General features: G+C 29.8%; 1 protein-coding gene, 1 long non-coding RNA gene and 1 pseudogene across 3 annotated transcripts; all 3 read right to left on the bottom strand.

The window, feature by feature from the left end:
• Nucleotides 1–854: 854 nt before the first annotated feature.
• Nucleotides 855–2,954, bottom strand: LOC149882760 (uncharacterized). Its single transcript, XM_090100915.1, has 3 exons — nucleotides 2,814–2,954; nucleotides 2,350–2,471; nucleotides 855–1,953 (listed from the first exon to the last, which is right to left on the bottom strand). The coding sequence occupies exon 3, from the start codon at nucleotides 1,935–1,937 to the stop codon at nucleotides 1,605–1,607; it is 333 nt and encodes a 110-aa protein (XP_089957041.1). The 5' UTR covers nucleotides 1,938–1,953; nucleotides 2,350–2,471; nucleotides 2,814–2,954; the 3' UTR covers nucleotides 855–1,604.
• A 159-nt stretch (nucleotides 2,955–3,113) lies between these two features.
• On the bottom strand, nucleotides 3,114–6,433 carry LOC149882759 (uncharacterized; annotated as a pseudogene). The gene is made up of 3 exons (XR_016456561.1): nucleotides 5,484–6,433; nucleotides 5,083–5,266; nucleotides 3,114–4,859 (listed from the first exon to the last, which is right to left on the bottom strand). The product of XR_016456561.1 is annotated as an uncharacterized LOC149882759 (transcript).
• Nucleotides 6,434–11,631: 5,198 nt separating this feature from the next.
• Nucleotides 11,632–13,948, bottom strand: LOC149882758 (uncharacterized). The gene is made up of 2 exons (XR_016456570.1): nucleotides 13,620–13,948; nucleotides 11,632–13,393 (listed from the first exon to the last, which is right to left on the bottom strand). It is a non-coding gene; the product is annotated as an uncharacterized LOC149882758 (long non-coding RNA).
• Between the last annotated feature and the right edge of the window lie 333 nt (nucleotides 13,949–14,281).

Genomic DNA, 14,281 nt, shown 5'->3' with positions numbered 1-14,281 from the left:
GCTCAAAGCTGATGACTTTATATCAAGTGATTAAACAGAAATAAACAGAAATATTGTAAATAATTGTGGAATTTCTATAAAATTTTGAAAAAATTGAAATTTGCCAAAAGGCCCAAATTTAGATGAAAAAGTGAAAAGCCCATGCGGGAATCCCGCATAGCCTCTAGGGCCACCACGCCTCTGATACACATCAATCTTGCTCAATATAATGCCAACTCACACCACTTTGAAAACATGGAAACAACATAATTTAAACATATATACAGCTATAAACAAATATGGTTTCATATAACACATATAAACATATTAAATGACAGGTATATTTATCAAAAACTATGAAAAAAATATTTAAGTAATAAAAAAAATATAACATTATTTGTGTAACACTTTTCACCTACCATACCTTGAATGAGATGTTTATCAATTTTGAAAAACAAACTATTAAATGCCCTAGAGTTCTTGAACATGCAACATATAGTTGACCATGAGAGAAACACGGTTTTTTGAGATATACCCTAACTCTATCAAATGTTTGACCTTGACTTTTATTAATTGTCATTGAATAAGCCAATCTGACAGGAAACTGACGACGTTTCAGAACAAAAGGTAAATTAGAATCTGATGGAGCCAACTGAATTCGAGGAACAAAAACCCATTAACCACCAGAAACACCTGTCAAAACCTCTGCATCAATATAATTATTTTAAAGAGCACAAACTTTCATTCGAGTACCATTACATAACCCAGCTTTGAGATCTAAATTTCTAAGTAGCATAATTACACAACCAATTTTCAATTTTTAACAATGAGGTAGCTTAACTGAAGGAGTTAAGCTGTTCAAAAACTCAACATTATTTCTTTATTTCTTTCATTAAGGTCATCAGTATCAATTTGATCAGCACTTAAATAAATTTTGACCTCACCCGGCAGACATTCAAGCACTTCTTCATTGATAATGAATCAACATTAGTTGGTGTTAAAATCACACGTTTAGAATAATCATTTTGATCAGCATCTCCAAAAATCTTTTCAACAACTGATTCATTTTCTCTAATAATGCACTGATTTGGTATTTTAATGCATCCTTTAAAAGGATCCTCCTTTTTGACAGGTATTGTTCCATTCCCAAGTTTTAGTAGCCATTGGGAAAATTCACCTTCCCCACCTTGTACTCTCATATTATCAGTTAATGCAAACTTCTGCACCCATTGCCAATGCAAAGAACATTTTACACACAATTCTACTATTTCAGCTGGTTGTATTTGTACACAATTCTACTATTTCAGTTGTTGAACATTTTCATCGAAATTTTCTAGATTTAAGCCAATAAACTCATCAATAACAGGCAGATTGTAATCAGTCTGCATTTTACCACTTTGATTAATAATCTTTTCAATTTGATGAAGAGTAGCTTGTTCAGCTACTAGAAGTGGGATTGAGCGGTGAATGAAATCTTCCATCATAAAAGCTTTGCATGTATTCCAGAGATGTAAAGGATTGTCAGATTCACAAAAGGTCAAAATAATTGAAAACAACTGTCTAATTTGCTTTGGCGTACGTGTTAAAACCGCCTCAGAAAGAGTATTCTGCCATTCAGTGTCATCTTACAACAATCCTTTTAAAACACATGCTTCACGAAACGTTTCAAGGACAATACCATTAACAGTACGCATATCCTCCCAAGATGTTGCTCCTTTTGCTTGCAAAAGTAAGAGTTTAGGAAAAAACAATTCTCCAGTTGGATTAACTTTATCCATTCTTACTATCACTTTATTACCACCCCTTTGTCTAACCTTCCATTTACAATGTTTATCATCAAATATAAAGTGATAAGGAATGTCTACATAAGAATAGCAATGTGCTCTTTCATTTTCAGTATTTAACTTAAACCATGCTGTTAGGTGCGTATCACATTGAGCTGCACAATCTAAAGCCATTTGTTCTGCTCCTTCTCTAAAATACAATAATTGATTTTCAGGTAGATGTTTACCAAGTCACAGCACTTTGAAAACACAGAAACAACATAATATAAACATATGTACCAACTATAAACACAATAAATGTGTTTAAATATGTATATAAGGTTAAATATATTCCTTATATACATATTTAAACACATTTTTAAAACAATTATATAACACATATAATACATACACAAACAATAAAAACACTTTACATTATTATAAAAACACATTGATAAAACAACTATAAAGCACTTATTACCAAATACACATACATATCAAATAAGCATATATGCAAACAATAAACGTGTGCAAACAAAAGTTTTAAAAATGATGCGAGAAAATTTAAAAAGATACAAAATATATATTTACAAACAATACTCTTTACCTTCTTTTTTTTCTTCATAAGAACTGTAATCCTCATAACAAAATTTAACCTTTTCATACAATAACATGTGACATGCCATGTCAGTGTTGGCACAAAAGTTTAATTTACTTTTTCTAAATTTTCTAAAAAAGAACAAAAATAGTTAATAGTATCACAGAAATTTCAATGTAGTAATAACCATTTTATGGAAGTAGCATTAGTATAACTTTAAATAACATACATACTCCTATTTTCCTTCTAAAAAATAAGATAATAAAAACAAAACTGCAAAATGAAAAACTAAAACAAACAAAATGTAAACGATTTAAAAAATTAAAATCCTTTCTACTTTATCTAATAAAAATTTAAAACCTTTCTAATTTATCTAATAAAAATTTAAATCCTTTCTACTTTATCTAAATAAAATTTAAATCCTTTCTATTTTATCTAATAAAAACGTATATATAACTATTTTATATACTTACTTCAATTATAAGATGATCTTAACGATTATTATTTATCTTCATATGATTCTTTATGTAATATATCTAAACTAATAATTAAATTCCAAAAGGAAGAAAGTTTTAACTCGCTTCATGGATCTTTCTCCAATGGCCGCGTGCATTTTAAATACGCGCTCTTTCAAAGCCTAGTAACTAATGACGAAACGACGTTAAACATTAAACATTAAGCATTTCTGTTCTAATTATATTATAGAAGTATGACCTCCCCCCCCCCCCCCAACCAAAAAAAAAAAGTTTTCAAATCATTAAATACAAAAAAGATCAGTTTAGCTATTTTTATTTCTATAAATGGTGAATTAAATAAATTGAAAATGTTATGGAAAACAGGCATGAACTCTGCTTCTAATCTTTCATTAGTAATCTCCTTACTGACTTCTTCACTTTCACTTAAATCACTCTCCATATCATTCTTTATTTTTTGTTTTTTATGTGCTTTCTTGTGCCGTTTCATTGCTGCCTCGCTCGGCCAGTATTTATTGCATTTGTCGCAAATTCCGTTTAAAAGCTTTTTTTCCAATGAAGGACAATAGAGATCAAATGGTATAATTTTGTACTTTAAGCCTTCTGTAGGTATATCTTTTAGCAAAAGCCTATGCGTCAGAGGTGCAAAGTTTGAATGGTTTGATATGTTTTTAAAATATTGAGACGGTTCCATCGCTTTGTAACCATTCTCGCAGTACTCGTAGATGGCTGGAAATGGAATGAAACGTTGGGGATGGTATTCAACCAATTTGTTTCAAACGATGAACAACATAACTTGTCCTGGCATTTCACAGTTTGTAGACAGTATCGCGATTGCTGGCAATGTTTCTCTGCCCAAACAGGATCAGGATTCGGCGGTTTATATGCTTTTCCAACTGGTACTGCCCGGCAATTAACAAGGTAACCGTCGACGACGGTTTTCTCCCAAACTTGGGGTAAAACGTCAGCCACTTTTTGGAAATTTTCTACCTCCAGTTCTTGGTTGATTGTCTTTCCAGAAGAATCAAGGTGATCGCCAAAATAATCATGGGAAGAACTATTCCAGCCAAATCACTAGAAAGAGATGCCATTCTTCTTTCAATGGGGTTGAAGGCTGAAAGCCCAGCTGCATTCACACCGTGAAGCAAGACATCTAATTCCAGCAAGGGGAAGAGATCAACAGCATTTGCTAACGTTTTAGGGAAGCGTGGTGCCTCATCTTGAGCTCCATCAGTCTCCATTAACATAATTGGTTTACGTCTAACCATCTTGGTTTCAAAAAGCTCCCTAACATCAAAAGCATGTGTAAAAGCATTCGATGTATCGTGTTTCCCACTTCTTATGCGTATGAAAGTGTCTCCACTGTAGGATACATTTCCATTATTGTTAACTTCACATATGCCATACACCGATGGGATTAACTTGTGCTGTGGGCCAACGACAAAGTCATGATCCATAAGTTTGACCTTGTATTCCATATGCATTAGCAACGGTGCTTGAAGGCTTGCAGCAGTAAGACCTAACGGTACCCTGGCTTTATCATCATTGGACATGAAAAGCACAGCTTTTGGCCCAAACAATTTTCAAACTTCAAACATGTCATCAATAAAAGATTTGGCAAACATTCTACCATCATTTCTTTTTCGCAGTGAATTTTCTGGACGTAGAAGCTTCACAGGAACTGCTTTTACATGCTTTTTTCCTTCATGAGTGTTTTCACGTCGTGGTAAAAGACGAAGGTACAAACCACTTCTACTCAAGTTGAAGCCTATTTTCGTCAGCTCTTTCTGAAGATCATCCAAAGTGGAGATACTGCGAAGACATTCTGTTCTTCGACGCTCATCTGCTGCTGATGAATTTTGCACAGTTTTTATGATTGTTGATAAAAGTTCTGGTTGATCAATTTCGAGCCGTGGTCGTCCAGGATGGTTTCGCATAAACTCTTTCAAAGCACTTGATACTTCAAGGTTGTTTTGACAAACTGTTTCGATGCCCTCTTTAAGTTTTTGCCTCCGTTTTCTTTGTCGTGCCGATTCACAAATCAATCTGAAAACAAAATATTACACAAATCTTTGATTCCGTTATAAAACCTTCTATACTTAAGGTTTCCTGGATTCTGCGAACTTTGTAAATCCTCAATTAGAAGTTCTTATTGACAATTTGAAAAACAAAATTTTGAAAGTTACTGCCTGCTTAAAAGTTTGGTTTATATGGCCAAGACGTCTGTCTATACTTCTTAGCTCTATTCGATATATCTCTTAACATTTACCTGTCCAAGTTTGTTTTTTTTCTTCTTATGCTTTCTTTCACATTGTCTAATTGTTTCCTCGGTACAGTAGACAAACCAGAATCGCGTAAGATTATCAAGGATGAAAGCTGTGATTCAAGATCTGAGATTTTCTTCCGACTTTTAACTTGCGCCGGATTTCTTTCCTTCTCATTTGATGTTAAATCTAAATTAGGAAATACCCAAAAACAAACTATTATAAATTCTTGACAGTTATAGAGATAGGATGTAGAGAAAATGGTCAAGTTGTCCAATTATGATGAATAAAACTATGCAATTGCAATATAGTCGTACAATGTAATTTAATTACCATTTCGGTTGAATTCAATATATAGAAAATCACGAGAGAAAAAGTTTGTAAATTATTACAAAAAATGGCTAACTAAGTTCAATCCCTTCAGATTCTGTCGTAGTTGCGTTCGGATTACTTTGTATTTTATTTGACGAAGACGGCACTGGATGGATATCTTTTTTCTTTTTGCTAGGCGGTGATAAAGCATTTCCTCAGAATGACATGATTGATCCTTTTGACTTTTTTGCTTTCACTTTTAACTCGTTTACTTTTTTTTCATACAAAGACTGATCATATTTTACTGTTTTCCACAACTCCTGTGCGTGCTGATACTGCTTTTGTTTTTCAAGTGTTGAATATGCTTTCTTATATAACTCAAGGAGTTGAAGATACTTTTTCTCGTTCCCAACAAATTCGTTCGACATCTTCGGAGTAAGCAGTTTTTTTTTTGTTGCAACGTTTTCAAGTATTCGATTAGAAAGATAAAAGTTTTTGTTTATTTGGAAATAAACGATTTAATCATAAGATTCAGTATCGTTAAAGCGAAGAACGTAAAAAAATAACCCGACTCAAATTAATTGGAGTTACATTTCGCAATGAAAGGTGTTGGTCTCTATCACGGTCATTCAGAAGCGCCAAGTTATTATACGCAAGCGCAGTAGTAACTTTAAAAAAAAGTCAAATTTTGATAATGGCTACGGTCCGTAGCAACGAATTTTTTTATTTAGTTGACTGATTATTTATACATGTTTTCACATTAATCAACATTTTAAACTCTTTCTAAAACTGAAATCATAATAAGCATATCTCAGTTGCATAAGAAAATGAATCAAATAAGCTTAAGACTATATCAAAAAGTTTAAAGTTGCGCTTTTCTAAGTAAATTAACATTCTTGAATATGCTGATTTGTTTACACTCTTAAAAACACATTATCTAATTTTCTGAGCGTAGAAATTTAATAATTTTTTCGTTTTAAGTTAGATAAATTGTGTCTAGATTTGAAACTGTATTCATATCTGAGATTACAATTTTTTTTTGTGTTAAAATATATAGTTCTTCTGACTTATAAATTTTACTATCTATGACAGAGTGTATTTTACTATCTATGACAGTTAGATACCCAGTATCCCAATCACATAGTCTATGTTCAATTCTTAATTTATAATTAAGTAGAGCTATATTAAAATTAATAATAATACAGGGTTCATGGCACTCAGGGAAAACCTGGAAAACCAGGGAAAAGTTTTTAAAATTTAGAAAATCAGGGAATACCTAGAAAAGTCAGGGAATTTTTCTTGAAAATCTTGAAAATCAGGGAAAACTCAAGGAATATTTTTTATTTTAATATTCAGATTGAAGTAACTTTACAGTATCCAGTTTTTAAATCTTTTTTAATATTAAAAGTTGCTCTATACAGTGGCTTTATAACATTTATAATAAATAGTAGCTATATTAGATAAATGAATTACTATAGCAACTATATGTTTTGGGAACAAGGATTCAGTTGCAAAAGTAATATATCCTTCAACATAAACAGGGAAAACTATATACTTTCCACCGCATGAACTCAGGGAAAAAATATTTAAAAATATAGGAAAAGCAGGGAATTATCAGGGGAAAATGAATTTTCAAAACTGCCATGAACCCTGTAATAATAATTGTATTATTATTATATTGTGGTTTTGTCTTAGTGAAGCTACTGCAATGTTTGCACTTGCTCCACTATGACAAAACCACACATGTAATATGGTAGTAATACTAGTCTAATATTACTACCATATAATATATTTGTGTTTATATATAATAAATAAAAATAGTAAGCAAATCTATTCAAGATTAATAATAAAAAATGTGTATAAGCTACGCAAATCAAAGGTGGGCTTTAATTTGCCACATCCTACCATTATACAGATTCAGGAAAGCAGCTGGTAGAACTATCACTTGGCATTAACTTTGAGTATCTGAATGTAAAGTGAAAAATGTGTTATGCTCTATCAAAGTTAAAGATTTAATATTACTAAACTGTAGCCATTTATCATTATTATTTTTTTCATAACAAACTTTATTTATGAGGTTTGTTTTTAATACCTCTAAACTTAAGTTATTGATAGTTATATATATTTTGATATTTGATTACAAATTTATTTAACTAAAATAATATTTGCTATAATTAGGCTGATGTATCAGAAACAAAGGAAATATATTGTTACAGAACTAATCGTAAACATTTTGTTGTCAAAGTTTGAAAAATACCTCTGAGGTTCACCATTCCACCCTCTATACACACACACACTCACACACACACACACACACAAACACAGAGAGAGAGAGAGTTTATTATTAGTATATATATATATATATATATATATATATATATATATATATATATATATATATATATATATATATATATATATATATATATATATATATATATATATATATATAGTCCAGTATTTTATCAACTCATAATTTATTTTTAAATTAGTAGAAGCAAATTTATATATACTTGCTAAAACTGTTTAAAAGTCTTATGAAAGCATTATAATGATTTTTTTTTATAATAATATTAGCATAATTGTATACAATGCTACAACTGTTTATAAGTTTTCAAGAAATTATTGTAATGATTTATTGATATTTTTGCAATATTTTAATACAAATTTATTAATACTACCAGTTATTTTATACTTTTACTTATAAATGGAGACTAAGTCTTTATAAATTGTTATAAAAACTAATTATTGGGAAAAGAACAAGATTATTTAATTTAAAACTCCATAATTATAGTTTTATAATTATGGAGTTCTTATTAGCATATGTTATGTTTTGAAAATTTTTGATTTTTGTAAGGAAGTAGTTTAATAAGTTACACATTGATTAAATTTAACATTTATCTGTACTAAAATGATTAATTACGCCATATTGTTCAAAGGCAATATGACATGATTTCCATCATGTAAAGTGATCTTTCCAAGATCCACAGCCATTTTGAAAATATCTATAAAATAAATGATTTTAACAAAAATTAAAAGAATTGTCTTATTTATTAGAATATATATATATATACATATATATATATATATATATATATATATATATATATATATATATATATATATATATATATATATATATATATATATAAATACAAATATATTATATGGTAGTAATATTAGACTAGTACTACTACCATATAATATGTGTGGTTTTGTCATAGTGGAGCAAGTGCAAACATTGCAGCAGCTTCACTAAGACAAAACCACAATATAATAATAATACAATTATTATTACAGGGTTCATGGCAGTTTTGAAAATCCATTTTCCTCTGATAATTCCCTGCTTTTCCTATATTTTTAAATATTTTTTCCCTGAGTTCATGCGGTGGAAAGTATATAGTTTTCCCTGAGTGCCATGAACCCTGTATTATTATTAATTTTAATATAGCTCTACTTAATTATAAATTAAGAATTGAACATAGACTATGTGATTGGGATACTGGGTATCTAACTGTCATAGATAGTAAAATACACTCTGTCATAGATAGTAAAATTTATAAGTCAGAAGAACTATATATTTTAACACAAAAAAAAATTGTAATCTCAGATATGAATACAGTTTCAAATCTAGACACAATTTATCTAACTTAAAACGAAAAAATTATTAAATTTCTACGCTCAGAAAATTAGATAATGTGTTTTTAAGAGTGTAAACAAATCAGCATATTCAAGAATGTTAATTTACTTAGAAAAGCGCAACTTTAAACTTTTTGATATAGTCTTAAGCTTATTTGATTCATTTTCTTATGCAACTGAGATATGCTTATTATGATTTCAGTTTTAGAAAGAGTTTAAAATGTTGATTAATGTGAAAACATGTATAAATAATCAGTCAACTAAAGAAAAAAATTCGTTGCTACGGACCGTAGCCATTATTAAAATTTGACTTTTTTAAAGTTACTACTGCGCTTGCGTATAGTAACTTGGCGCTTTTTGGTAAAGTTTGAATGACCGTGCTATTAGCATTAAAATTGTTGTTTTTAAAAATATTTGTTTTTTATAATCAGAAAAAATACATTTAAAATTTAAAAATAATTTGAAGTAGTACATTGTTAATAAAAAGTTAATAATTAAATATTAATTTAAAATAATAAAAAATTAACTTGTTGTAACGTTTTAATTGAAAAGATAAAAAGCAGGTTGCGTAATTTAAAAAAAAGATTTTTTAATTTCGAAAAGTTCGTTGCTTTTTATGCAGATCAAGTTTTAAAAATAATTCCTGAGAAAGATAGTCAAACCGCGTACGTACTCGCTGTCTTGAACACTCCCCCTCCCCTTGTACGCATTTGTACGTTTTTTGGTAACCCCTCTCCCCCCATACCTGCGTACGTACTTTATGGATGCCCCCTTATTGGATATGCACTACACTAAAACAAACTTCTTTAAAAGCCCTTTTTAAAAATCTAGATAGTATTGGACTAGGAAACTACAGCGGCCTTCTTAGCAAAAGATGTTCTAAAAATGTTTAGTATATACATCAAGTTTTGTTCGTTGTCACAAATCCAATAGTTGTTGAGTATATTGCAGAAGAAATAATGAAAGAGCTTAGTAGCAACGAAAGACTTTTATTTGAGTAGCCGTCCATTTGTCAGCAACTTTATCAGATCCTATTCTTTTTTATTTGAGTAATTTCAAAGGAAAAGGGTCAGGTAAAGTTACTGATAAGTGGGCTGCTAACAAAATTGGCCTACTCAACCATATAATAAGATTTAGCTATTTTAACTCTAGCTATTTTCATTCTCTGTTTATATACAAGAGAAAATGAAATAAGCCAGTCTTTAAAAACACTAGTCTAAAATTATTCAGGTTAGTGTTTCAGCAGGGTTAGAAAAAAAGACATCACCTAAGCAGCACGGCTCTCCTCGTCTTCTTTTATATGCTATTGTTCGATTAAATATTCTACTTTTTAATAATGTAATGTGTATTGTGAAGCGGAACATTAAAAACAATCCATTCTGCCGAAGACCTGAAAGAATCTATATGCCATGGTCAAAGATGATGACTACAAGATACGAAGTCATGGTTTTCAATTAATACTGACTCTTAGAGACTCTTCTTTTTAACTTATTTAATTGACTTAAATATTATTATTATTAAGATTATTATTCTTTTAAATACAATCGCATCACAGTATTGATTACAATTTTTTATTTACATTATAAACATGCCTAGTCTGCAAGATAAATTGAAAAAAATTCTTAAAATAGATGTTAATGCCAATCACTAGTAATAGTTGATTCACCTTAATGCTCCAGAACTGTTAAATGAAAGCATCGTATCGAAAGCATCCACTTACTGTATCGAAAGCATCCACTTACATTTACGGGTCTGAGAATTGACGCAGCTGCATCTTTTAAAGCGTTTTTTGTATATCTTTTTATATAATTTAAAATGTTTTTTAAATAATCTTTAAAACTAAATCCGCAGCTAAAAAATCACTGAAATTTTGGGAGGTAAAATCTAAGAAAACGTCTCTAAAGCATTTAATGTAAAAAGATGCCTTGCACAGAAGGATATAAAGGAAAAAGAAGATTTCAGAGACTCATTATGTACATACGAGATCACTTGGTTTTTTTAAGAAAACTCTAAAGACCAAATCATGTTGTATTAGATAGTTTAGTGCTTCACTGTCTCATTTTGCCCCTCATTTATATATATATATATATATATATATATATATATATATATATATATATATATATATAGTCGTAATGACACTTCCTATAACGCTTATTTAACTCTTTAAATAAAAGAATTTGAATATATCTAAAAGGAGCTTTGCTCTTTGGAAAAAACTTTTTTTTTTCAATTAAATTTTGAGTAAAGAATTTCAGCTAAAAGTATTAAGTTTTCGCTCCTTTATTCAGATTAAACTCGGTTATTGCACGCTGTCGATCATCTATTTGCACGTTCTCCTCAATTCTCACTTTACGCATTTTCCTCAATATATTTATAATAAATTGATTTTGATCAACATGTTTTGGAAAGCATGCTCCTCTCAAATAAACTGTTACTTTTACCCTTTTTGTGTTGAAGTTCATTATATCAAACGAGCGCAAAGTGATCCAGATTAAGTTAAAAGCTTCACAAATTACCTAACTGTTATATACATGTACATTAAACATATACATCAAAAAAGGGGTTTTTGGGGTCAAGGAATTCAAATTAGGAACTTAAAATCGTTTTCACATGCACTAATTATCTGTATAACGCATATGTACAAGAATAAACAAATCAGAATATTAACATCTTTTTACAATTTATATAACTAACAAGTTCAGTACTTCTGAAGGCAAAGTTCTTCCTTGATGACTCCTGTTTTACAAATGAAATGCTTGAGATTTTTGGATCCGATCAAACCAAAAGGTAGTGCATCTGGTCTTTCATACTTTAATTCTTGATACTTTTGCTGTGTGGTGCAACCTTGCATTTTGGATTTGCTTGTTTAGACTTTCATGAGTTTCCTTAGAGTATTGAGCAATCAGCAAATCAAATTACTTTGAAATGGAGCAACCATGTATCAGAGTTTTCTGGACACTGCGTGGCATTATATACCAAACATATTTACTAACTATAATTTTAGCTGTATCAGTACAGTAAACTTTAAATTGATCAGTATTGATATGGTACCCAAATTATATTGTAATAAGGACAATGTGCATTCTCTTTACAAATTCTGTATCAACCCTGTTATTTCAGAAAAAATCTCAGAGTTCTTAAATGCTCTTCTTGAAGTATTTCCATTATTGCTGTTACCAAAGCCTACTTTGGGCTGGTTAACAATGAGACTCAACTTTTTTTAAAGTTTGATTTAATAAAATTCTTCGTTAAAATTACAGAAAGCTTCTTTTTTCAGTTCTAGCTTGAAACTTCTAATTTTCCATTTTATAACCTAAATATAAGATGAACTCAAAAGATTTTATCCAAGAGTGCAAATTTGACATACCTAGTTTAAGGAATTTCTCATTTACAGGCTTTTTTAACAGAATCTATATCATTCATCTCTTTGGGCTTAGAACCACACACATTACAAGACTGAGTTGACTTTGTGTCAGTCAATCAATTTATTACTTTCCCATTAAACATGTTCATTTGAATTTTAAAAGTAACCTTAACAGTTATTACTGTTCCAGCGATATTAAAATCTGCTGAGAAGGGTTTTAAGTGGCTAATTTGAGTTTGAAGATCAGTTTCTTTTTCTTTACACAATGCTGGTATCTTTTTTTTTTTTTTTTTTTTGTATTGCAGATGAAGAGGCCTACAAAAGTGGCAAATAGAACGTTTAAAATTTTTCCAAAAGTCAAAGTTTTCACCTTTAAACAGAAGAGGTACAATTGTTGTGCTAAACAGGCATCTTTTTGCTTTGACTCTTCAGTTAACTTATGGCTATCAAATTTTTACTTGTACATACTTTGACTTGAAGGTCCATCAAACCAAATTTTCACATATAAAATTCTGCTCATCTCAACTTACACTTAAATCAATCATATTTATAATCCTAGTAACTTTATGATTGAGCATACTTTTTAATGAACATTTTTCTGTCATTTCAGTAAAATGAACATCTTCAGGATAATACTTCAGCTTTTTTTTCTAAGCTTATTTAGACTAGGACATATTTTTACATTGTGAGAAAGGGTTGAGTTTCTCAACATTTGGTTTTGTAAATCACTTAAATCAGTTTGCGTTTTTAGAGCAAGAGCCTCCTCCAGTTTCACAGTTGTTTAAGCCAAGGTATTAATACTTCTTCTCATCTGAGCTACATCAACACATTTAGAAGTTCTTTTCAAAATGTAAGCTGAATCTTTTTATTCTGATGCTTTAGCACTCTTTGACGCAGCAAGGGATAGAGCTACATGGTGTTCATGAGCTAAGTCTTCAATCTTTGCTCTTTTACTTCTTTCACAAAGATTTCCCCATTCGTTAATTGGTCTTCCTGGTCTAGGATGAGAAGACACACCGTAATCAATGAAATATTTTCCTAGTCAACTACTTTCATACTTTAAAATTTTTTCATAGTTTCTTCAATAATTCTTAAGCTTATTTTTCACTTCAAGAAATAAAAATCTGTTTAATTCTTTTCAGTTCGGCTGAAAAAGTTCATCTTTTAGAATTATTTAGGAAGTTTTAATAAATTCGATAAGAATTTCTGGAAGTGCTTTCTTACTTGCTTCAAACTCGCGAATTTCAAAAAATAGATTCAATCTTTTCACTTCATTTTTAAAGCTTAATTTCTTTATCACTAAATATTATTATGATGAAACATAAGAAGATTCTCTAATTTTCAAAACAAGTAGACTATGTATTATCACGTCCGAAAACTGTTTTTAAATCGAAATGGGAGGGGCGGATGTTGCATTTGACAAAACTATGCAAGGAGCATAAGGTAGCAGCGAAGGGGTTTATTTGGTAATAGTTTAGTGGTTTTGTTTCACTAAAGTTAAACGTGGAACAACTTGGAACTTTTTTTGCCTTGCACATTTTTAAAATTGTGCATTAAAATTTTAGTTTTCAAAAGAAAAATTCAAAAGAACTTGTTTTTTAAATCTAAAAATAAAAAGCAAATAAATTTTTAATATCTAAGTACTCAGTATGTTAAAAAAAAAAGTTTTGTAAGGAGATGGAAAATATAATACAGTTTTGTAAGGAAGTGGAAAATAAGGTTGCTTACAAGATAAACATACCTTAATTTTTCATAATTTTATGGTGTTGAATTTAACTTTTTATAGAGATATCCCTTTAAAATTACACGTTAACAATATCTATAGAATTATTTAATGCTAATTTTAGACCAAATGCTAAAGTAGTTTCATTTAACATTTTAAGTCT

This window comes from Hydra viridissima, unplaced genomic scaffold, assembly GCF_058129835.1.
Source record: "Hydra viridissima isolate aposymbiotic clone 2 unplaced genomic scaffold, HvirCarnegie_v1 scaffold_10, whole genome shotgun sequence".
Lineage (NCBI taxonomy): Eukaryota > Metazoa > Cnidaria > Hydrozoa > Anthoathecata > Hydridae > Hydra > Hydra viridissima.
This window is presented reverse-complemented; position numbering and strand designations above follow the sequence as displayed.